The 23,178-nt window shown below is 36.4% G+C and overlaps 3 protein-coding genes, 2 long non-coding RNA genes and 5 other non-coding genes across 11 annotated transcripts; all 10 read right to left on the bottom strand.

The window, feature by feature from the left end:
* Positions 1 to 1,459: 1,459 nt before the first annotated feature.
* Positions 1,460 to 1,531, bottom strand: trnat-cgu. Its single transcript has one exon. It is a non-coding gene; the product is annotated as a tRNA-Thr (tRNA).
* A 74-nt stretch (positions 1,532 to 1,605) lies between these two features.
* trnat-cgu lies at positions 1,606 to 1,677 on the bottom strand. Its single transcript has one exon. It is a non-coding gene; the product is annotated as a tRNA-Thr (tRNA).
* A 222-nt stretch (positions 1,678 to 1,899) lies between these two features.
* Positions 1,900 to 1,971, bottom strand: trnat-cgu. The gene has a single exon. It is a non-coding gene; the product is annotated as a tRNA-Thr (tRNA).
* Positions 1,972 to 2,055: 84 nt separating this feature from the next.
* trnat-cgu lies at positions 2,056 to 2,127 on the bottom strand. Its single transcript has one exon. It is a non-coding gene; the product is annotated as a tRNA-Thr (tRNA).
* A 497-nt stretch (positions 2,128 to 2,624) lies between these two features.
* trnat-cgu lies at positions 2,625 to 2,696 on the bottom strand. Its single transcript has one exon. It is a non-coding gene; the product is annotated as a tRNA-Thr (tRNA).
* A 567-nt stretch (positions 2,697 to 3,263) lies between these two features.
* LOC113474565 lies at positions 3,264 to 3,937 on the bottom strand. Its single transcript, XR_003396251.1, has 2 exons — positions 3,665 to 3,937; positions 3,264 to 3,432 (listed from the first exon to the last, which is right to left on the bottom strand). It is a non-coding gene; the product is annotated as an uncharacterized LOC113474565 (long non-coding RNA).
* A 1,431-nt stretch (positions 3,938 to 5,368) lies between these two features.
* On the bottom strand, positions 5,369 to 6,322 carry LOC113474566. The gene is made up of 3 exons (XR_003396252.1): positions 6,237 to 6,322; positions 5,544 to 5,591; positions 5,369 to 5,485 (listed from the first exon to the last, which is right to left on the bottom strand). It is a non-coding gene; the product is annotated as an uncharacterized LOC113474566 (long non-coding RNA).
* A 3,196-nt stretch (positions 6,323 to 9,518) lies between these two features.
* LOC100182268 (RING finger protein 121) lies at positions 9,519 to 13,391 on the bottom strand. The gene is made up of 7 exons (XM_026836163.1): positions 13,139 to 13,391; positions 12,628 to 12,769; positions 12,097 to 12,251; positions 11,554 to 11,677; positions 11,025 to 11,129; positions 10,612 to 10,786; positions 9,519 to 10,119 (listed from the first exon to the last, which is right to left on the bottom strand). The coding sequence occupies exons 1-7, from the start codon at positions 13,192 to 13,194 to the stop codon at positions 9,935 to 9,937; spliced, it is 942 nt and encodes a 313-aa protein (XP_026691964.1). The 5' UTR covers positions 13,195 to 13,391; the 3' UTR covers positions 9,519 to 9,934.
* Positions 13,243 to 14,750, bottom strand: LOC100176771 (ribose-phosphate pyrophosphokinase 2). The gene has a single exon (XM_026836162.1). It carries the CDS (start codon positions 14,542 to 14,544, stop codon positions 13,528 to 13,530), a length of 1,017 nt encoding a protein of 338 aa, XP_026691963.1. The 5' UTR covers positions 14,545 to 14,750; the 3' UTR covers positions 13,243 to 13,527.
* A 564-nt stretch (positions 14,751 to 15,314) lies between these two features.
* Positions 15,315 to 23,002, bottom strand: LOC100179934 (plasminogen-like). 2 transcript variants are annotated; one of them, XM_026836161.1, is made up of 17 exons: positions 22,854 to 23,002; positions 22,671 to 22,799; positions 22,057 to 22,251; positions 21,716 to 21,827; positions 21,339 to 21,484; positions 20,996 to 21,166; positions 20,340 to 20,577; positions 19,600 to 19,739; positions 19,136 to 19,268; positions 18,488 to 18,888; positions 17,899 to 17,964; positions 17,428 to 17,554; positions 17,024 to 17,171; positions 16,552 to 16,678; positions 15,978 to 16,117; positions 15,442 to 15,549; positions 15,315 to 15,388 (listed from the first exon to the last, which is right to left on the bottom strand). In XM_026836161.1, exons 1-17 carry the CDS (start codon positions 22,921 to 22,923, stop codon positions 15,341 to 15,343), a joined length of 2,499 nt encoding a protein of 832 aa, XP_026691962.1. In that variant the 5' UTR covers positions 22,924 to 23,002; the 3' UTR covers positions 15,315 to 15,340. The 2 variants fall into 2 exon arrangements, with proteins under 2 accessions (XP_026691962.1, XP_002126455.2); XM_002126419.3 differs by having other exon boundaries at positions 22,057 to 22,230.
* Between the last annotated feature and the right edge of the window lie 176 nt (positions 23,003 to 23,178).

Genomic DNA, 23,178 nt, shown 5'->3' with positions numbered 1-23,178 from the left:
AAGCGTTTTGACTAGAATCTTCAACCGATTCTTCGTCAGATTCATTCTCTTTCGCCTCCTTTGTCGGTTCAACAGAAACTAAACCACCAAAAACTGCAGTTTCTAACACGTCGTTCTCTTTTTCCGAGCCATCTTCATCTTCGCTGGTTCGTTCCACTTTAATGTTCGTGTTCTCTTCTTCTGTCTTACCAACCTCAAAGGTGTATGCACGCTTTCCTGCCCTTCTAAGCATATTGACAGTAAGTTTACTCTTAGGTAATGATCTGTAAGTTACAAAAACAAGTTAATGCTTGCACTTTATACAAAATAAAACAAAACTTTTTTTTCTGTCCATACCCAATGTCACGCATGATTGACTTCAACTCTCATAGATATAATACGATTTCCATCTTACCAAAATTTGCCTGAGAGCTGTGGTCTCTTGAATTTTACCAACAGTACCGTTGATTTTATTCAGGACAACATAGATAGCGTACGCTGTTATGCGACCACAGAGAACTGTTGAAACATTTCAACCCTAAAAACCGCCTCCACTGAGGATTGAACTCGCGACCCTTGATTTACGAGACCAGTGCTCTACCACTGAGCTATAGAGGCTCACGCAGAACAACTTTACGTAACAAAAACAGAATTAAAAAAAAGTTTATTTTAACAAATAAAACCTTTGCCTCCAGTGAGGACTGAACTCACGACCCCTGGTTTACGAGACCAGTGCTGAGTGCTCTACCACTGAGCTATAGAGGCTCATGTTGAACAACAACTTTACGCAACAAAATGTGCAACGACAGAAGAATTAGGAAAACAAGTATTTTAATGAGAAACGTTGCCCCCAGTGAGGATTGGACTCACGACCCCCGGTTTACGAGACCAGTGCTCTACCACTGAGCTATAGAGGCTCATGTTGAACTATAACTTTACGCAACAAAATGTGCAACCACAGAAGAATTAGGCAAACAAGTTTATTTTAATGAAAAAACTTTGCCTCCAATGAGAATTGAACTCACGACCAATAAAACCTTTGCCTACCAGTGAGCATTGAGCCTCACGACACTTGGTTTACGAGACCAGTGCTCTACCACTGAGCTATAGAGGCTCACGCTGAACAACTTTACGTAACAAAAACGGAATTTAAAAAAAAAACAGTTTATTTTAACAAATAAAACCTTTGCCTCCAGTGAGGATTGAACTAACGACCCCTGGTTTACGAGACCAGTGCTCTACCACTGAGCTATAGAGGCTCACGCTGAACAACTTTACGTAACAAAAACGGAATAAAGAAGTAAACGACAGTATATTTTAACAAATAAAACTTTGCCTCCAGTGAGAATTGAACTCACGACCCCGTGGTTTACGAGACCAGTGCTCTACCACTGAGCTATAGAGGCTCACGCTGAACAACTTTACGTAACAAAAACGGAATTAAAGAAAAAAAACAGTTTATTTTAACAAATAAAACCTTTGCCTCCAGTGAGGATTGAACTCACGACCTCTGGTTTACGAGACCAGTGCTCTACCACTGAGCTATAGAGGCTCACGCTGAACAACTTTACGTAACAAAAACGGAATTAAAGAAAAAAAACAGTTTATTTTAACAAATAAAACCTTTGCCTCCAGTGAGGATTGAACTCACGACCCCTGGTTTACGAGACCAGTGCTCTACCACTGAGCTATAGAGGCTCACGCTGAACAACTTAACGTAACAAAAACGGAATTAAAGAAAAAAACAGTTAACTACAAATAACACATTGCCCCTAGAATGTTGAACTCACGACCCCTGGTTTACGTGACAAGTGCTCTACCACTGAGCTATAGAGGTTCATGCTGAACTACAACTTTACGCAACAAAATGTGCAACGACAGAAGAATTAGGCAAATAAGTTTATTTTAATGAAAAAACTTTGCCTCCAATGAGAATTGAACTCACGACCCCTGGTTTACGAGACCAGTGCTCTACCACTGAGCTATAGAGGCTCACGGTGAACAACAATTTTACGCAACAAATTGTGCAGCGACCGAAGAAATAGGAAAACAAGTTTATTTTAATAAAACAAACTTTGCCTGCAGTGAGGATTGAACTCACGACCCCTGGTTTACGAGACCAGTGCTCTACCACTGAGCTATAGAGGCTCATGCTGAACTACAACTTTACGCAACAAAATGTGCAACGACAGAAGAATTAGGCAAATAAGTTTATCTTAATGAAAAAACTCACGACCTCCAGTGAGAATTACGAGACCAGTGCTCTACCACTGAGCTATAGAGGCTCACGCTGAACAACTTTACGTAACAAAAACGGAATTAAAGAAAAAAACAGTTTATTTTAACAATTAAAACCTTGCCTCCAGTGAGGATTGAACTAACGACCCCTGGTTTACGAGACCAGTGCTCTACCACTGAGCTATAGAGGCTCACGCTGAACAACTTTACGTAACAAAAACGGAATTAAAGAAAAAAACAGTTTATTTTAACAATTAAAACCTTGCCTCCAGTGAGGATTGAACTAACGACCCCTGGTTTACGAGACCAGTGCTCTACCACTGAGCTATAGAGGCTCACGCTGAACAACTTTACGCAACAAAAACAGAATTAAACAAAAAACAGTTTAATTTAACAAATAAAACATTTGCCTCCAGTGAGGATTGAACTCACGACCCCTGGTTTACGAGACCAGTGCGCTACCACTGAGCTATAGAGGCTCACAATTAACAACTCTACGTTAGAAAACTTAGAAGGTCGAAGGTTTTAAGGGTAAAACAGTTAACTAAACGGACACATTTCAACTAGAATGTTTAATATAGCATCTACGGCAGGCAGCCTACTATGATATGAAATTGGTGACAGATACTATGAGCATCAAACATCAACTTCATAAATTATTATTGTTCGCCGTGAATATACAGTAGGGTGGGGGAAGATGGGACACCTTTACAACATAATATTTGAATGTCTTGATAGTGTCAGATTAACAACGGTCTATGGAAGTCGTGATGATACGCTTTTATAATTGTTTGCGTTTTCTTTGTTTACTACCAAATTGGGCGAGAAAAAAAAGAATGAAAAGGTGTCCTATCTTCCCCCAACCTACTATATGGTAACTGAAAAAAATAGACTAAATTTATAACATAGCCCAAGCGCGAAAAGTTGCGTTTGTGTCCATTCTGGTTTAAATGGAAAAGAATATTAAAACTTTGAATTGTCTATATACTGGTAAAGTGGAATTTATCCTAACGATGTTCCAAATTCGCTCTTCTAAACTATGTTCATACAATAATCGTTTTTTTTTTTGTATTTCAGCAATAATCAGATAGGTCGATCTCGCGATAAAAGCTTCACACGGATCGCGAATTAGTCACCATGATTAACTTTAAAAACACAAACAAACATCACACTTTTCATCCCTTCCAATCTGTATGCCACAAGATGTAGTGATCCCTGAAATTAATTAACAGCGACGTTAGTAAAACTTACCCATTTAAAATAAACAACAAGGTTGCAACAGATTAATCCATATATTTTGTTGGCTAAAGATATGTACCCATGCATGCAGATTTATATGATGTCCCGTCACGCCCGTGCTGATCCTAACACACTCGGGCAGTTCACCACCCCCAGTACACCTTTGAAACCGCTTTAAACTTTACAGTAAAAACAACGATTTACTTACAACTCGTCGTAAACGCTGTTGGGATTGACTATTTCTGCATGTCCTACGAACCCCCGAGATGGAGCATAATAACGACGTCGGGCAACACCCTCAGTTTGGCCAAGCACATAGCTGATAAGAACGACGAGAAGTAGAAGCTTGAAGTCCATCTTTCGAGATTGATTCGATTGTAAACTACTGAAGTTATATATGCCCATTTAAGCCGACAGACTGCAAGACAAAATCTACAACTAAAACAACAAACGGAAAATTGAGAAGGCGTATTCTATCGAGCCATAACAAGAACTCTCTTTTTGTCTAACTTTTACGAGGAAACCAATTCGTTCGACTGTTTGTTGATATATCCATGATTCGAATTCTTGTAAAAACAAAATAACAAAGTTGGTTGAATAAAATTGTCACTATTATCAAGACATTATGTGATAGTGTATAGAAAAGCGGGTATTACTGTTGCCAGCAGACACCTCAAAGTGCACATTGAATTAATACATAAATGTGCTTTCAAAAGGGGGGTAACAGCAGATTCATTCTACAAATATTTGATAGTATTCCTATATAACCAAGAGCAAAAATCAGGAATTATATATAGAGTAGGGTGGGGGAGACTTTTAACACATACTATCGAAACCTTCTGATCGTGTTTTAAACAAGTAACAACGGTCTATTTGGCGTTGCGAGAATAAAGTTTTATTATTCTTTGATATGTTCTTAGTAAACTACCAAATGGGTGGCAAAACAGAATGAAAATTTGTCCCATTTCTCTCCAGAACCTTACTACGTAAACCAAAGATTCCACACAGCAATGTAATGTTAGAAAGAGTTTGTTTTCCTCTGTTGGTATAACTATAAAGGAACACTTGTCACGGGTGTAACCCCAATGAATAGTAGTTACTAGTTACTATTCTATAGAGTAGTTATAACTATTCGCAACTTGGTTGTTTAATTATTTTTTGAAATATCAAAGCGTCATTGGGCATGTAAAGCTGTACCAGCGTTTTGTTTTTCTCCGGTTTCATCTGAGGCCTGCTTGAGTTCCAAGAAATATATAGCGATCTGATAGCGAGTGTTTATGCTGTTTACATATTCAAATATATACATGAAAATGTTGGAGGTCTTTAACTGTGTAGGACTATACGTATACGCAAATTTGGAGCTATATGTGGTTAAAAATACAAATTAACACGGTCATTATTGAAATAAACATTAAATCATCTTCCAAGAAAATTAGCGTTAAGAAGATTCATCTGCGGGTCGTCGTAAACTTTGTAGGGATTGACCACATCGATATGCCCTGTGTACATGCGAGCTGAAGTCCAATAACGACGGCGGCCATTACTTCCCTCCGTTTGGCCAACGACACAGCAGACGAGAACGACGAGAAGTAGAAGCTTGAGGTCCATCTTTGAAGACTCGATTGTGAACAACTGAAGCTAAAGGCCTATACGCACGTTAAATTTATGAAGTCAACTAAACTGTAACGCGAAATGATAAACTGCTGCCACATCCGCAACTAAAATAACATATGGAAAACAGGAAGGCGTATTCTAGTCCTTTCAGCAAACCATAACAACTTTTTCGGCAAAACAACAGTATACCATTTATTCATGACAAAGATTGAGGAGACTTTGCATGGCCTGTACTTTTTTAGTTATAAATGCTACTTGATAATGCTATAAGAATTCAGTCTTCGGTCAACTGTAAACATTTTATATCATGATGTTTATTTGCTTTTTAATTTTAACCAGATAACGATCGAGTGATAAAGGCTTCACAACAAATTGCATTAAACATCATTCTTAGTTTAGAAATACGCCAGGGGGCCTGAAATTAAAAACCATTCTAATTTTTAAATAATTTAAAAAACACAATTCTTTACTACCTTACAAGTCTGCCACGGCGTCTGTCGAATTCATTATTGTTATTGGCCCTGAAATTAAGTAAAACTACAATTAGTGAACGAAATCAACTATCCAGTAATGATCTGGTGCTACGAAAACGTAACCAACAAAAATCAAGTCCAACCACTAGTAGTAATAGAGAAATATATCTATTACTAATAGGATATTCCTCTATAACTATATATCTATATATATGTATAACTAATAGGATATTAAATAATCTATTACAAATAGGATATTTCTCTATTACTACTAGTGGTTGGACTTGATTTTTGTTGGTTACGTTTTCGTAGCACCAGATCATTACTGCATTTCACTATACTAGAATCGTTCAACTATATGTACATCAGATCAGGGTCAGATTCGCGGAATTTATTACAAGTCAAATCAACTATCCATGATATATTATATATAGGGCGGGGTAAGATAGGCAATGGTTTTATTTTCTCTTTGCTGAGTGTATCCGATCTTTCCTCTCGCTACTTTCAACTTACAGTGAGTATATACCTACTTTGAACGTATACGATATATGGTCCTTCATAAATATCGACACTAACAGTTGCAGGTACAGCAGTCTATAGGCCTACAGCCCTACACCATATACGTTATATAAGCAGTAAGTTTGCAATTTCCAAAAGTACAACATACGTATGCTAATGTTAAACTTTACTAACATTGACTCGAAGTAAACCGTAAATCGACGACGTGCTTGATCACGACGGCGATCAACTCCCTCCGTTTGGCCAACCACACAGCAGACGAGAACGACGAGAAGTAGAAGCTTGAGATCCATCTTTGAAGACTCGATTCGATTGTGAACAACTGATGCAACTTCGCTGGTTTATAAAGGTTTTATACCTTTTCCACTGAAAATCGAAGAAGTCGTAGGTCTAAACTGTCGGAGGCTATATACGTTTAGCCTTTCTCTTTGTTTATAGCTTTTCTCTTTTATATCTGTCAATTTTCGGTATACTTCTGTAGTGATTTGGTTTAGATGCCCGCAAATGGACCATAATATTTTTTTACTGGAAAATAAAAATGATTGGCTAGTTTTATTTTACCATTAAGTTACAACTCACCAGAGTGGTTTTGAATTAGTTGTCATTAATAAAACGATTTAAATAAAAGCATATGCTTAAGGACTGGACAGTTCATAAGCCGTATGTTTCGACGAAGTAAACCATATAAAGTAGTTTTATATAACATGTATAGTAGGGTGGGGGAAGATGGGACATCTTTAGCACATAATATCCAGGTATCCTGATCGTGTTTTAAATAATTAACAACGGTCTATGGGAGCCGTGAAGATATAGATTTAAATGTTTGATTGTTTATTTTTAACTGCTTAATGGGACGAGAAAACAGAGTTAAAAGGTGTCCCATCTTCCCCCACCCTACTGTATATTACTATATTCAAAAATGGTCAACTTCAGAGTTTGAAATATTAAACAACCATAGCGTATATGTGAAGCTGTATCAGCGTTTAATCTTTTCCGGTTTTATCCGAGGCGGGCTTACCATAACAACTTTTTCGGTAGAACAAAAGTTTCATTTATTCAAGACAGAGACAGTGGGAGAGTTTGCAGGGCTTGTCCTGTTTAAGGTATTTATAGCTGCTACTTGATAATGCTATAAGAATTCAGTCTTTGGTCAACTGTAAACATTTCATATCATGATGTTTATTTGCTTTTTACTTATAACCAGATAACAATTTAGTGATAAACTTCACAGCAAATTGCATTAAACATTATTCTTGATTTGATAATTAATAATCGGGCCTGAAATAAAAAAAAACAGTTGATAATTTTAGATATGTAGTAGGGTAGGGAAAGATGGGACACCCTTTCATTTTATTAACTCATCCCATTTGGTAGTAAACAAAGAAAATTAAAATAATTATAAAACCGTACCGTCACGACTCCCATGGACCGTTGTTAATTGTTTAAAACATATTAGGATATTTGGATATTATGTGGTAAAGGTGTCCCATCTTTCCCCACCCTACTATAACCTCAAAATACACAATGTCTTCATTACCTTGCACCTCTGCCTTAGTCGAACCTATTATTAGCCCTGAAAATAAATAAAGCTACGATTAATAAACCCATTTTTGAAGACTTGATTCGGTTGTAACGAACTAAAGCTATAAATGCATGGTAAATTTATAAAGTCAACTATAAATTGTAGGGCAAAATGATAAGCTGCTGCAAAATCTGCAACTAAAACAACACAACTTAGGGCAAATCAAGAAGGCGTATTCCAGTCCTTTTCACCAAACCATAACAACTGTTTCGCCAAAACAACAGTTTCATTTATTCATGACAGAGATTGGGCAGGCTTATTGTAACCCAACGCATGGCGTGTTCTTTTAAAGTAGCTGCTGACTTTAAATGTTATAAGAAGTCAGTCTTCGGCCAACTGTAAATGATGTTTATTTGTCTATCAATAATAATCAGATAACAATGTAGTGATAAACGCTTTAAGGAAAATTGCATCAAATATCATTCTTGATTTTAGAATATGCTGGGCGGCCTGCAGTTAAAAATCATTTTAATTTTAGGTTAATCCAAAAATACGCAATTTCTTCATTACCTTATACCCTTGCCTCTGTCGAATTCATCATTATCACTAAAAATAATTAAAGATACGATTATTATACGAAATGTAGCCTACTATAGGCTTTCAAAGATATACAGTATAGGGTAGGGTAAGAAATAAGGCAATGGTTTTATTCTCTCTTTGCTAAGAGTATCCGATCTTAAAGTAAAAATCATTATTAATTTTAGATTAATCCTAAAAAACGCAATTTCTTTACTACCTTCTGCCTCTGTTTCCACCTCTGCCATTGGCTTGGTCGAATTCATTATTATTCCTGAACATAATTAAAGCTACGATTATTAAACGATTCCCTTTTTGCTAATGTTATCCCCTCTTTGCTAACGATATCCCATCTTACCCAAGTACTTTAAACGTACAGTAATTAAGTACACTAATGTTGAAGGTACATACGATGGTTCTTAACATAACTGTCACACCTGTGTCTTAAAAATCGCAGGTCTTACCAAACCATCAGTTATATATAAGCATTGGTTGTGCAAAATTCTAAAAATACGACTGTATGTAAATTTTAAATTTTAGTTTACAGTATAGATACAGGGCTTTACTTACAATGAATTAAAATCCGTGAATCGACGTGCACGACTACGACGGCGGCCAACAATTCCCTCTGTTTGGCCAACGCCACAGCAGACGAGAACGACGAGAAGTAGAAGCTTAAGGTCCATCTTTGAAGACTTGATTCGATTGTGAAGAACTGAAGCATTTTCTCTGGTTTATAAAGGTTTTACTTTTCCACTGAAAATCAAGGAAGTCGTGAGTCTATTACGTTTACCTTTTTCTCTTTGTTTAGCTTTTCTCTTTCATCTGTCAATTTTCGGTATACCTTCTGTATAGTGATTTGATACATGATGCCCGCAAAGGGGATCATAACATTTTCTGGTTGGGTTATAAACAATGCTTGACCAGTTTTAATTTACCACTAAGTTTTAATTAACTGGAGTAGGCCTAGTTTTGAATTAGTTGTCGTTAGTAAAACGGTGTAAATGAAAGTATGTGCTCAAGGCTTGGACAGTACAAGTCGTATGTTTCGACAAAGTAAATAATGTACATTAGTTATAATATGTATATATATTGAATTCATTGTCAACTTCAGAGTTTGAAATATTAAAGCACCATAGCGCATGTGAAACTGAACCAGCGTTTTATCTTTTCCGGTTTCATCGCCTCGCTTGAGTTATAGGAAATATGACGATCTGATAGCGAGTGTTTATGTTTACATAACAAAGGTTTGCGGTCTTTAACTAACAAGACTGTTTAGACGAAAAAGGATTTATATGACCACTTACGTGCTCGACAAAGCTAGCTATTTTTGATGGATGCCTAAGTTATAACATAAGTCAATTTTGTCAAATATATTTCCAAATTTCGCAGACGGTAGAGTCTTAATCTGCATAGTTTGTTAGATCCCATTCAAATAACAGTCTGTTTTATTTTTAACCGTTTCAAATATAACAAGTGGCTTGACCACTTTTATAAACTTATAACGAGCAGAATTACACAATTTGGAAGCTTTGGTTTGACTGAATGCGTAATACAGAAAACCCAAAACTTACAGTTGAGCTATAATACTGGTTTGCTCGGAAATTCCAGCAAAGCTTATAAAACGAAACTAAAACTTCTAAATTTGGTAAAACCATTTAGACGTACAACACAACAAAAATATAACATATCTACTGTTCACAAATATAGCTGAAAATAAATATATATCTCTTAAGAATATAAGAAAATTTTGCAAAAAAAAACAGATTGCACATTACTTTAAACCTAGAGACCAATTTATAAGTTGCACAAGTGAAATTATAACAGGTTGCCAAGCAACGAGGTAACGAATCCAGTCCAGTAACTGCCCATACAATATATGTGGCCTCTCCCATGGACTAGTAAACATACGTTTAAGGTCAACCTTCTCCTTGCAGTAGGGACAAGTCTGCTTTTTACCTGGAACAGAAAGAATGTTGGGTTTACTATAGTGGCCATACTTATGAAACCAAGATAAATTGTGTAACTTGTGTTTCAATTGGAGTAATTTATGTTAAGTTTATTAGGCATTTCAGAGGTCTAACATATATTATATTATTCCAAAAGTTTAGGGCATAACAATATAACAGTATATATAAATGGATGACTAAGCTAATATCAAGCATACATGTTTGAACTTGAATATATTGAATGAATGTAACTTGCTATATCCTCTTGTGGTGGGACAGCGACAGGTATTATAACAGAGATGTTATGTTTCATACACCTCTTGCCAGCTATGAGTTACCACAAATGTAACTTTGTGGGTGATTGGTTTTGCTGTATGACTGACAATTTAGACAATCCATTAGTGACCACTGGGTCGGAGCAATTGCCATTAAAAAAACACATATACCTACAACAACAGCAGAGACAATTGAATTAAGTTGTTTCTGTTAAAAAATAAGTTACCGACGATACACCATCCTCTAATACATGAATCATGGAAAGTGTGGAAGCATGAGAGCTTGTAGACCTTCTCAACTGAAGTATCGTATTGATCTGTTGGTAGAATGAGTACCTGACCACATACCGCACATACACCATCAGCTAAATTCTTTGTAGGCATCCCACTTCTAGTGTAGTACTAAAAAATAGATTAGGATTCTGTAAAGATAGCATACTCGAGAATTGTATAATCTTGGTTTAAGATCCTCTTTTACAAAAGATTAAGGTCACAGTTTTCTCACAGACATGTAAACACTTATCTCTTTGAATAACATCGATAAAAAATGTACGTTATATTTTAACTTTGTTTTTTTGGAGCTGTTTAAACTTTACAGATAAATCTAAACAGTTTAAGTTATTTAAACAACATCTCTTACACCAATAGTGGACGCCATGGTCTCTGAACAAATTTCGGCAAAATCTCTTGACATGACACCATAGTAAAGTCCATAGAACAGGAGAACAATGCTGAAATCCATTGCCTAGGAGAATATTAAATTACAAATATTTTTCACGCATGCAATAAAACAGCATATATGTAGAAAATAAAGCAGATCTATTTTTAAGTATTAGAAAAAACATAAATACACTCAAAAGCAGATACTCATAACCACACCTATAACATAATACAGTTCTATATCCTTAATGTCATTCAATAACATTTATATATATACATTATTTTTGTGTCTTTGAAAACGGTAACAAAGGTCATTTTAAACAGACGACCAAGAGAAGGGAATCAACAGCAAAATTCCAGTCATTAAAATGTAAGAAGATGTTTCAGATAAACAGTGTGGAAAAAACATCAAAAGAATGGCTGTTAAACCAAAGAAAATTTATTTAATAATCTATATACACACAACAATATTAAACTGATTTGTACCAACAAAATCATTAAAATTTTACCGTTTCTGGTTTAATCCTAAACATAATGTTCACCCCCATCATCGTGAGCATAACTAGTATGTATCCAAACACTCCAACACTGTAACTTATCCTGAATAGGATGAGAAACCAACGGTATACTAATCTGTAAAAGTAAAGTGGTTACAGTGCATGTCTCTGGACCAGAGGATACGAATGAAGGTGTAACGCTGCTATTATTGAGGGTGAATGTGGCCTTGGGAAAAATACTTAACGAAAAATGGTACATTCCTTCTTGTCAAACATAGGTTAAAAAATTTATAACAAACGTCATTCCTTGCCACACACTGTTTGTACTTGTAAGAAATTTTGCACAAAATAGAAGTGGCACAATTAAAATAAATTTACATTGATTTTTATTTCTAATACATGCTTTATATAAGGACTGCTCCAAAAATTCAAACTCTAGGGTACAAAAACTTCACTGAAAGTATTTTAACCTTAATTATCTATAGCATACCAGACTTCTGGGCCCTGGCACATTATATAAGTAACATTAGCAATTAGCATAGTAGTTGCACTTGCCTTGGTGTTGTTCCAGATAGAGGTTTCTTCCTTGCTTTTAAAACAACAAAACAAGTGACTATGGTGTAAATAACCCAGGTAACTATAAAGCGAAACCACAACATTTTGATGGTGAATATGAGAGGGACGATCCACATTCCAAGCAGTGTGACCATCTTTTAACAAGAAAGAAACTGTTTAAACAGGCTATAGAAAAAGAAAACAGTTTTAATATAAAGATCATTTTTATGATTGTATATAGCCACTGTATATGCAGAAAAAGTTATAAAGAAACTGTTTAAACGGGCTATGGAAAAAAACCCATTTACAACATAAATAATCAATGGTGTTATTTTTATGGTTGTATGTACTAGTAGCAAAAACCATTGTTTCTGCACAGCGAAGTTTTAATGTTATAGGCCATCATACTAATTTTACAATGTCGTGTACAAAACACACATATATATATATATATATATATATATATATATATATTATATACCAAAACATGCGCATTTTGGAAGTAAAAACTTGCACAAAAAACAATCTTACATTATAAGACTTTGGATGTCTATTTTTCCACTGAACCAATGCAACTTGTGAAACCACCAAAGTTACCATTAGAATAAGGATCATTTCCAAATGCATTGCATCGTGCCCCCGGTGCTTCTCCATTTCTTTTAAATGTTCTAATCTAAAACAATCAACAATAACATATAAAAGTTTAACCAAATCTGTGACCGCAAGTTCACAAATATCTGTTGTATAATTTAAAAAAAAACATTGTTCGAATTAGGCTGCGTAACTTCATATTCGGGTGCAAAGCCAGGGGTGGGGGGCAGAGACCCTCTATTTGTATAAAAAAGAGGTTCTAATAAAAAAATTGGATTAAAAACGCAGTTGTGAGGACCAGTTTTTTGTTTTAGGATAAATTAGTCAATTTTCTTATAGCAAGATATGTCTGTAAAACTGGGGTTGTCTTAGGCGAAAAAAAGGGGTAAAAAGACCCTATGTTTTTAAACATAATAGGTTCTTTAACATAAGTTAGTGGAATCAAATGTACCTCCTAGCTTCTTGCTCTGATATAACAGGTTCCTTTTCTATATCAGCAACCTCCATAACTACACTCCAGTAAAGTGGTCGCTTTAAAAATACTAATCTAACAACCTGAAATTTCAATTGTGATGAGTGTATTTAATACAGTGTGAAAATGCACGAATGATTTGTTTTAACATTGGGACTTTTGAAAGCAATTTATAGCTAGGTAATGTTATGCACAACAGGACAAGCAAACAGGCTACTGTTACAGTACAAATGTACAGGCAGTTTTTTAACAGTTTTACAAGATCAAAATATGACACTGTTACAGTACAAATGTACAGGCTGTTTTCCAAGATCAAGGCTTCAAGGACCTCTATAAAGCATACCACATGACTTGAAACTGCAGAGTTCTCATAGTGGTACATTACTGAAGAGATAAGACACCGATTCCCCATTATGTGTCCGGCGTATTGCTTCAGCTAGAATTGGCGAAATATCAATGGTTTTAATTCGGCCGGCTTGCTGCATATGCTTATCCTGAGGAGTTGTATTGGTTACAACAACAGCTTCAAATGCAGCATTATTGATTCTAGATAGAGCTGGCCCACTGAAGATTCCATGAGTGAGAATTGCATAGACCTTCGTAGCTCCAGCTAACAGCAACTTCTCAGCAGCGTGACATATGGTTCCGCATGTGTCTGCCATATCATCAACTAGAATTGCCACTCTGTCGGTCACATCTCCGACCAGCACCATTCGATCCACTTCATTTGCTTTTTTCCGTTCTTTGTGAATGAGAGCAAATTCTACATTGAGACGATCAGCGATTGAAGTGACCCGCTTTGCACCACCAGCGTCTGGAGATACAATAACAGAGTTCTTCCATTCCAAAATGTTCTCCTTGATCCACTTCAGCACTGCTGGTTCAGCGTACAGATTATCCACTGGTATATCGAAAAATCCTTGAATTTGAGAGGCATGCAGGTCCATGGTAATAATGTGGTCTGCGCCAGCTATAGACAACATATTTGCCACCAGTTTGGCAGAAATCGGCGCTCGACTTTTATCCTTCTTGTCCTGCCTTGCATATGGGAACAGGGGAATAAGAGCAGTGACTCTAGAAGCTGATGCAATCTTACACGCATGTATCATGATTAACATTTCCATTAAGTTATCATTGATGGATCCACAACCACTTTGGACAATATAGACATCTTCGCCACGAACGCTCTCGCCGATTTCGACGCAGGTTTCTTGGTTGCTGAATTTTCTTGAAACCACTTTTCCCAAATTAATTCCTAACCTGTTAGCAATTTTCTGGGCAAGGTCACAATGTGACGACCCGCTAAATATCTTTATGTTTGGCATTCTAATGGAAATCTGGTTTTTCAACTCTGATTCTATTGGAAATCGATAATTTTCGTTCATTAAACGACAGCTGGACAGAAACAAAGAATTGGCAAGGTATATTAAAGCGTTACGCTGTCAATTATTACACAATATTTACGGTAATAAATAAGCAAAGCAAAACGTCCTTGTACACTTACAGCGCTTAACCACAAGCTTCTCGCTTCAACCTTTTGAACAACTGCTTACAATCAAGAACACACGTTTTGTCCAGACTCCAGAGCTCGTCACGTGTGGTTGGTTTTTTAAAGTTACCCAAATGATTTCTATTTTACGTTTGGGTTTGGAAATTTAGTTTAGATAATACCATGTAGTTTAGGCAACGTTAATTTAATAGTTTAGGACAAAATGGCTCGACCAGATCAGTTGAAATTCATCACACAACTTAAAATACTTGAACAACGTGTTCGTTCAGATTTGCTAAGGAATGAATCTCATATTACCCTCTAAAAGGGTGTCTCATCTTCCCCCACCCCACTACAAGTCCTCGAGGCAACGACGGTCGTTATATTTTGGGTAAACTTTTTTAACCTTTCGGGATCCCGTATTATTGCGAGTTACCGTAAATATTTAAGTTTGTTGATGTGCACGACTCTTTTCCATCTGTTTACTGATAATTTGATTTACCCCAACTTGCACAACGCTATAAAGAACCACTGAAAACTGCGATACAGTTGTAGTTAATCTATTTCTCAAAGATATTTTCACACATTTTATTTTTTACGCAATTTGTGCATTTATTATATATATATGGGTTATAAGTTAAAAAAAAATTAATCCAAATTTTTTTGGTATATGAGATTATTCCGCACGGAGGCTAGTTGTTGTTACGAATGTTGTCCAACCACCTACGATAGTAGGAGACCTAAAACATAAACCTATTGAGTATTTGAATTACCGAGAATAACATATACTTACCAAAGTATAAACACCTGGGTATTGCGCCAATGCACAACCTCTACCCCAAGAAACGACACCCAGTTGGACGTTACCGTTAGGATCAACTAAAGGTCCACCGCTGTCGCCCTAGTGTTTTAAAAAGAAAACATGAGTGTTAATGACAATATATAGGCTAGTGGACTGGGGAAGACGAGACACCTTGAGCACATAATATCCAAGTGTCCTGATCGTGTTTTAAACAATTAACAACGCCCTGTGGGAGTCGTGAGTATACGGGTTTAAAATTATTTTATGTGTTTTGTTAACTACCAAATGTGCTGACGAGAAAATAAATTGAAAAGGTCTCCCCAGTCTGCTACACACTGTGGGGTTACTAAACGTTCTTTCATTATCCTTTCTCGTCGACATTAGCTTTTAAGGAAAGAACACCGACAGAATTATATAACCGTAGCTCAAAAGGTGTTGTTATAACTGTTCAAAACACGATCAGGAAATATGGGATTTGGGTTGGGTATTCCACCATGCAATGAAGTAGGTTTTGTTTAACAGGTTACCTGACAAGTGTCAATTCCACCTTTATCAAGTATTCCAGCGCACATTACGCTAGGTGCAAATACCGAGCTGTATCGTTTACCGCACTCTTCCAAGGACACTATGTCTACATAGGCTTGTTGCAGTGCGTTTGATAATGCACCTGAAAGAATAACTAAATTAACCAATGCGTTATATGTAACTCTTACAGAATGTTTCTTAGGAGTAAGAAAAATTGTCATACTTTTGCAACCAAATATAAAGTAGGCTGGGGTAAGGTGGGACACCGTTTTATTCTACCTTCTCTTCCAATTTGTCAGTAAACAAAGAATATTAAAAAAGTATAAAACCGTATCCTTATGGGCCCATTGAGCGTTGTTAATTGTTTAAAACACGATCAGGATATTGAAATATTGCGTGTCCCATCTTACCTCATAGTAGTGCACGGCCTACTAGAGATATATTCTAGTAGGCCGTGAGTAGTGTAATATATATTTTATAAAACCCACCGTGCGTACTAAACTTAATCAAAAATATCCCTAATAAAACACCACACAATATGTATATACCACATCATCTTTTATAAACAAGACTCACCATTCGACTTTAAAGTCCCCCACCCGCTGATAATAACATCAGTATTCGGTACATATGAAACACCAGCGTTGTACTCTGGTAAACAAACTGGTTTGACGTGATCGTTGAAAACTATGGGTTCAGCAACCTGTTAAAACCGCGAAACAGTAAATAATCCCACCGAATCTCGAACTCCTAAAGCGCACAGATTTTATAGAGAAGATGGGACACCTTTCCATTTTATTTTTTCGTCCCATTTGGTAGTAAACAAATAAATTATAAACCGTATCCACGCGACTCCCATAAACCGTTGTATATATTTGTTTAAAACACCATCAGGATATTTGAATATTGTGGGTTAAAGGTTTCCCATCTTCTCCAAGGGTATACTATACATAACATTGTTTTTAATATTGTTATATACATTTGTTATAAACATTGTTATAAATACTGATATAAACATTGTTTATGTATATTTTTTGATTAAACCGACCTTCAGCAAAGCAATATCGTTATCCAACGTATTGTCATTATAACTTTTATGAATATGCACAGACGAAAACCCGACTATTGTTTCTTCTTCGTCCACCATTTTGTTAAAGTAGTTTCCGAGAATACCTCGGTAGCTCTCTGGTTTGTTTCTGAACAAAATCAAAAATAAATGTGTTTGCAAAATACGACTCAATGCTCTTAAGGCGTAATAAATATAAGAACTGAACTTGAACAATCGGAGCTGAAGGTTTTAACCAATAACCTGATGCACAAAATCGTGGATAAATAATTTTTTAGGAATTTCCAATCAATGCTGATATGGCCTAATGAATATTACAGCAACATTTTAGGCACCAGCCAAAGTTTGGTAACCATTACCTCGACACATGTATATACTTTACTTACTCAACACAATGGGCAGCAGTGAGAATCCAGTTTTTATCGATAATCGAGCCGCCGCAGAAAAATGAGAAGCTTGGATACCGACGAAGGGTCACCATCCATGGCAGACTACCTTTGTTGGCATCGAACCCTAAGTAGTAAGTGTAAGTAAGTTTCATTCACTCATTCATTCCGCATTAATTCATTTTTTCAATTCATTGATTGATTCATTCATTCATTCATTCATTCTTTCAATTCATTGATTGATTCATTCATTCATTCTTTCAATCATTCCTAACCAAAACCATTCAACAAATCGCATTAATAGATTAGTAAACCTGGTGAGGCTCTTATTACAAAAAATAAGTTTTTTTAACGTAATGAGGGAATGTCAAATAAAATAATTTCTTTTCGCCTGGCTAACGTAAAAATAGACCACTGCAAAAAAGAGCTTGATATGCTGTAATTACAAGCAACAAAACATAGAATACACACCGCCAACGATTCTTTGGTTTTTGTTGTTGTTGTTTGGAATAATCGGAAAAGCTGGTTTTCCACAAACTGCAAGCACAATAAATTTAAAAATTAATCCACAATATAGTGGGGTGGGGGAAGATGGGACACCTTTAGCACATATTATCTAAATATCCTGACCGTGTTTTAAACAATTAACAAGGAAGTTGTAAAGGCACAGTTTTATATTTCTTTGAATGTTTGTTTAGTACCAAATTGGACGGGAAAATAGAATGAACAGGTGTCCCATCTTCCCCCACCCTACTATATAATATTACATTATAAAGTGTGGTAGTATGGGAAACCTTTAGCACATATCATTCAATATTTTAAAATCATGTTTTTTAGTATTATGACAACGCTATTTTCCCAAGAATATGGTTAAATGATTGCTTAAAAATATTAGTTTACTACCAAACGAAACGAAACGAGAAAACAGAATGAAAAGGGTGTCACATTCCCCACCCTACTATACTTATAACTAGATTAAAAACACGGTTAGTTTTTAATGTTATTCTAAAACATTTTACCCCAATCTACTATATGATATTGAAATGATTTTTAGTTTAACCTTCAGGGTTTTCTGTTGAACTTCTAGTCGTTGTTGATTGGGTTGTTACTGGCGGTCCTATTGTTGTAGTAGATGCTGCGCTCGACATCGTAGTTGTGGATGTTTCGGTTGTTGTTGATCGTGTTGTTGTTAGTGGTGGTCCTATTGTTGTTGTTGTTGTTGTTGTTGTTGGTCTTGTTGTTGCTGTTGTTGGTCTTGTTGTTGTTGGTGGTGGTCCTATTGTTGTTGTTGTTGTTGTTGGTCTTGTTGTTGTTGATAGAGAAGGGCAAACTTCGAGGTCGCAGTACTCCCATCGAAAGTCAGGGTTAGTAGAGAAACACCAAGGCTTGAAGTCACCGCTCGGTGATCGACAGAAGTTATGGTGGCCAAGCTCAACAAAATCCGGGTGGCGATAGGAATGACTATAAAAGCATCAATTATGTTAAAGTTAGTTATATAGTACTGTGGGTAACATGGGACATGTTTTCATTCGCTTTACTCGTCCAATTTTATGGTAAATAAAGAATATTAACATAATTTTATACCAGTATTTTCACGACTCTGAAAGAGCGTTGTTAATTGACCAAAACGCGTTTAAAAGTATCTAAGTATGTGCTAACGCTATCATATATTACAGTCAGTTATACATTTGAACTGTTATCAACTTACTATATGTGAGCGTTTGGGGTGTTGGCGTCCCAGTATTGGCATTGGTAACCAGTGAGAGTGGTGGACCCTGAACCGAGGTAACTTCCAGGTTCTTCTATATCGTAGCAACCGAGATCGGGCACGATAAAAGGTTCTGCGGAAAATTATAATTTGGCTAAAACTAAAACTGTCATTTACCACTGTGGGCGTATGTGCTCTTGAGCAAGACACTTAATGACAGTTGCTGCAATCCAGTGATCGCTAATGGGTCGTCTAAATCTCAGCCATATATTTAAAATAAAACAACAACAAAATCTGCAAAAAATCGCACACCCACAAAAAGGTGCATACGTAGTCACTCGTAATTGCGGGGCACGATAAACAGAACACTCGTGTTATAACGACTATTGCCCTTGCCCCGTCACGCGTAAATTAGGTTACATTCATTCATTTATCAACCATTTAAACTGGTTTAAAATAATCACCTGGCTGGCACTCCGGTACGTCGCAATATGTCCATTTGTGACCATTGATTGCATCGAACTCGAAATAACACCACGGCCACAAATCACCGTCTGGATTTCGACAATGGTTTGAAACTAAATCATCGTTCGGAAAGTTGGTGCTAATGTGGTCAGAAAAATTAAAATGTGTATCTTAAGACTGCTTGTGTAATAAAACCTGATTTAATCTCAAGTACAGAACTGAAAACTGTACGACATTTTCTTTAATACACATATACGACACAATTCTAACTTATGCTCTACAAGAACTAACTGAAACACCACCAGTTAAGTAGAAATCCAAATCTCTACCAACTTTGCGGCAACGTACTGTGTAAGAAAAAGGCGCGGTTTACGCCTCAAAACAAGCGCACATGCACCGATGAGCAATAATGATAATTGCGAATGAAAACAGAAAACAGTCCACGAAGACAGTCAGAGGCCTGGCTTAAGGACACATATAGTCTTACTTTCAACCCCTCGTTTGTGGTAAAATATTAATGATCGCATACGGGGGGGATGAGACACCTTTTCAATCTATTTTCTTGTCCCGTTTGGCAGTTAACATGAACATTTACAGAATTATATAACCGTATAGTCCCGCGACTTAAGAATAACGTTGTTAATTGTTAACAAAATATGAGATCATACACCCTACAACTACAGGACGCCAATCTTACCCCATTAACAACTATATATATTTATATGATAAAATCACTTACGGGTTAAATGTCTTTATAGCTGGATCATTCCACGGAAGACAAGGCATCCCACGATACGTTGTGCTGATGTTGCCTCGATAATTTGTGGGTCGTGGGTTAACAACGCATTCGTATGCAGCGTTCATTGATGTGGTGGTCGTTGTGGATAGAGTTGCTGTTGGTAAAGGGGTGGTAGTAGTCGCAGTTGTTGTTGTTGTTGTTGTTGTTGTTGTTGTTGTTGTTGTTGGGAGCGGTGTTGCTTTGGGATAAGAATGGATATACTGTCAGCACCTAATTCTCAAATCGTGTTTTTAACCGCAGTTCAAATTCGTGAGAATACGGTTGTATATAATTCTGTAATATTCTTTGCTTATTACTGAATGGGATGGGAACAAAAACACGTTCAATCATACCTTGATATATATATTTATTAAAAGCAAAGTAACGAAACACAATATTATTTATGCTTTTAACATATCGTGGGCGGGGTAATATAGGACATTTTTATTCTTGTTTATCTTTCCATTTGGCATAGTAATTAAACCAAGAAAACTATATAATCGCAGTCGCGCGACTCCAAAAAGGGTCTTATTGATCCTTAAAAGAAATATGGAAAACAGTTTCTAACGGTATCCCATTTTACACTACGATACTATATAGTTGTATTTATAACTCACTTGTCGTCGTTGTGCATTCTTCTACCTCGCATGCCCTCATTTGTCTCACTGGACCATTACAAGATCCTTCTGTAATGTAACCTCCTTTACAATGTCGAATGCGAACCTGAACTCCAGTGCCACAGCTTTCAGAGCAGCTGGACCACCCAGCCCAATTGCTCCAATAAGTATCTGCAATAAGGTACAACGTTATACAACTCGTGATGAATGGTACGCGAGTACGTGGTGCATGAAACAGAACATACATGGTATAACGAATGTCGTTGTCGCGCCACGCGAAGATAAACAACTTACATTCATTACTTATTCATTTAGACTGTACTAGATTTTCTTCAAAGTTTACCTTGGTCAGTTTTGCATATTGGTAATAAACACGTTGCTGTAATAGTATATAATCGATTTGTGTAACACCATGGTCCGCTTGGATCCGCGTCCGGGTTTCTACAATAACGACCAACCAAGCCGGAATCTGGGTATGCAGCAGGACGACTGAAAAATGCAAAAGTGTTTATGAAACATGGAGATTTAATGTACGGGCACCTTTAGCACGGAACATCCAATTATCCAATCGCGTTTTAACAATTAACAAACGTCTAAGGGAGTCGTGAGGATACGGCTTTGTAACTCTTATATACTTTGTTTACTATGCCAAATTGAACAATAAAATAGAATAAAAGTGTGTCCCATCTCCCCCCACCCTTATATAACAGTCATGCTTACTAAGCTGATCGTTGGTGGTTCCACCTAAAACATCGTAATCCTGGCTGAGCAGTGGAAACTTTTCCTCTGTATTCTGTTGGCATGGTATCGTCATAGCACTCACCGCCCGGATCTGAGTTTGACCAAATATTAAGGCGTGTGACGAAGCGCGCATTATTACGTTGTTATGCCAAAATAAACAAAAAAAAAGACAAAACAAAGTGACTAAAAATAAATGAATTAAAAGATTTTAAAAACTAGACAAAAACAGACAGGTGATGATGACTAACAGAAACAGAGAAAAAGAGAGACTAAAAACACGTAAAAAGGGAGGCTAAAAAACAGACAAAAACTTCACTTACATAGCGGACATCTTTTATTTCTACATCTTCGATTTTGAAACACAGGTCCAATGCAACCAATACCACCAACGACGCCATTCCTACAACGCCGCACACGAGTTCTTGTCCCAAAGTTACAAGATCGATCGCATTCCGACCACCGTTCCCATCTCTTCCAGGTCGCCATCCGTTGCTCTGTGGATATTTTAAACCGACCTTTTGATGTGACGACAAATTATATATTTCAGCTTTTAAAAAATAAAAATAAATAAATATTAATACGAAATATCCTATGCAAACCGACTTTGCGAAATAGGACAACTTTTTATATAGTAGGGTGGCGGAAGATGGGCCACCTTTAGCACATTATATCAAAATATCCTAATCGTGATTTAAACAATTAACAACGGTCTATCGGGGTCGTGAGGATAAAGTTTCATAATTATTTGAATGTTCTTTGTTTACTACTAAATTGGACGAGAAAACCTAGGTAAAAGGTGTCCCATCTTTCCCCACACTACGGTATGTTTTTATAATTCAGCTTTTAAATTTGGTTTATACTAGTATTTTCATTATGTGGTCTTGTACATACAAGTATACGTACACGTAAATAACGTTTTTAAGTCAGAACATACCTCTTGCTATGGGTGATGTACATTTACAAACTGCACAACCCTGAACAAACTCAATCTCATAGTCGTACACACATAAATCGCAATCTTTGACGTTCTCGCAATGACTGACAACATCTTTTTGCTCCAAGGCTGGAGAACAATACATTACAATATCTACAGAAAACGTTAATGCATAACACTTACTTGAATCGACTTGCAATTCCAATGCTGCGAACAGAAATACGAAGAACAGAAACCGTATAATACCTGCCATTCTCTCGTAACAGCTTTTCAACTGAGCCGAACTGCCACAGTCGCTTAAACTAAAATAACACAATGTTGGTTCAATTTATGGATAAACAAGTATTTGAAATGACATCACACAAAAAACAGGAAAAAGTAGAACAAATTATATCATCTGTTACTGACCACGCACAAAGTCGTTTCCTGTACGTAGCTATGTATACAATAACGTCATGTAGTACTGTGGGGTAAAATGGAAATGTAGCATTACCGGATAATATCCCAT

This window comes from Ciona intestinalis, chromosome 9 (assembly GCF_000224145.3).
Source record: "Ciona intestinalis chromosome 9, KH, whole genome shotgun sequence".
NCBI lineage: Eukaryota > Metazoa > Chordata > Ascidiacea > Phlebobranchia > Cionidae > Ciona > Ciona intestinalis.
Note: the sequence above shows the minus strand (reverse complement) of the source record. Positions and strands in the feature narration are given on the sequence as shown.

Excerpts from the sequence above, each read along its gene's own strand:
- LOC100182268 (XM_026836163.1), bottom strand. The coding sequence starts at position 13,194 with ATGGAGGTTGCTGATATAGAAAAGGAACCTGTTATATCAGAGCAAGAA. Across the intron at positions 12,252-12,627 it reads GACATCCAAAGTCTTATAAT|ATGGTCACACTGCTTGGAAT; the intron begins GTAAGATTGTTT and ends TCTTGTTAAAAG. Across the intron at positions 11,130-11,553 it reads TTAGGATTAAACCAGAAACG|GCAATGGATTTCAGCATTGT; the intron begins GTAAAATTTTAA and ends ATATTCTCCTAG.
- LOC100176771 (XM_026836162.1), bottom strand. The coding sequence starts at position 14,544 with ATGAACGAAAATTATCGATTTCCAATAGAATCAGAGTTGAAAAACCAG.
- LOC100179934 (XM_026836161.1), bottom strand. The coding sequence starts at position 22,923 with ATGGCAGGTATTATACGGTTTCTGTTCTTCGTATTTCTGTTCGCAGCA. Across the intron at positions 21,167-21,338 it reads AATATGCAAAACTGACCAAG|ATACTTATTGGAGCAATTGG; the intron begins GTAAACTTTGAA and ends ACCTTATTGCAG. Across the intron at positions 17,172-17,427 it reads ACTGCTGCCCATTGTGTTGA|AAACAAACCAGAGAGCTACC; the intron begins GTAAGTAAAGTA and ends GATTTTGTTCAG.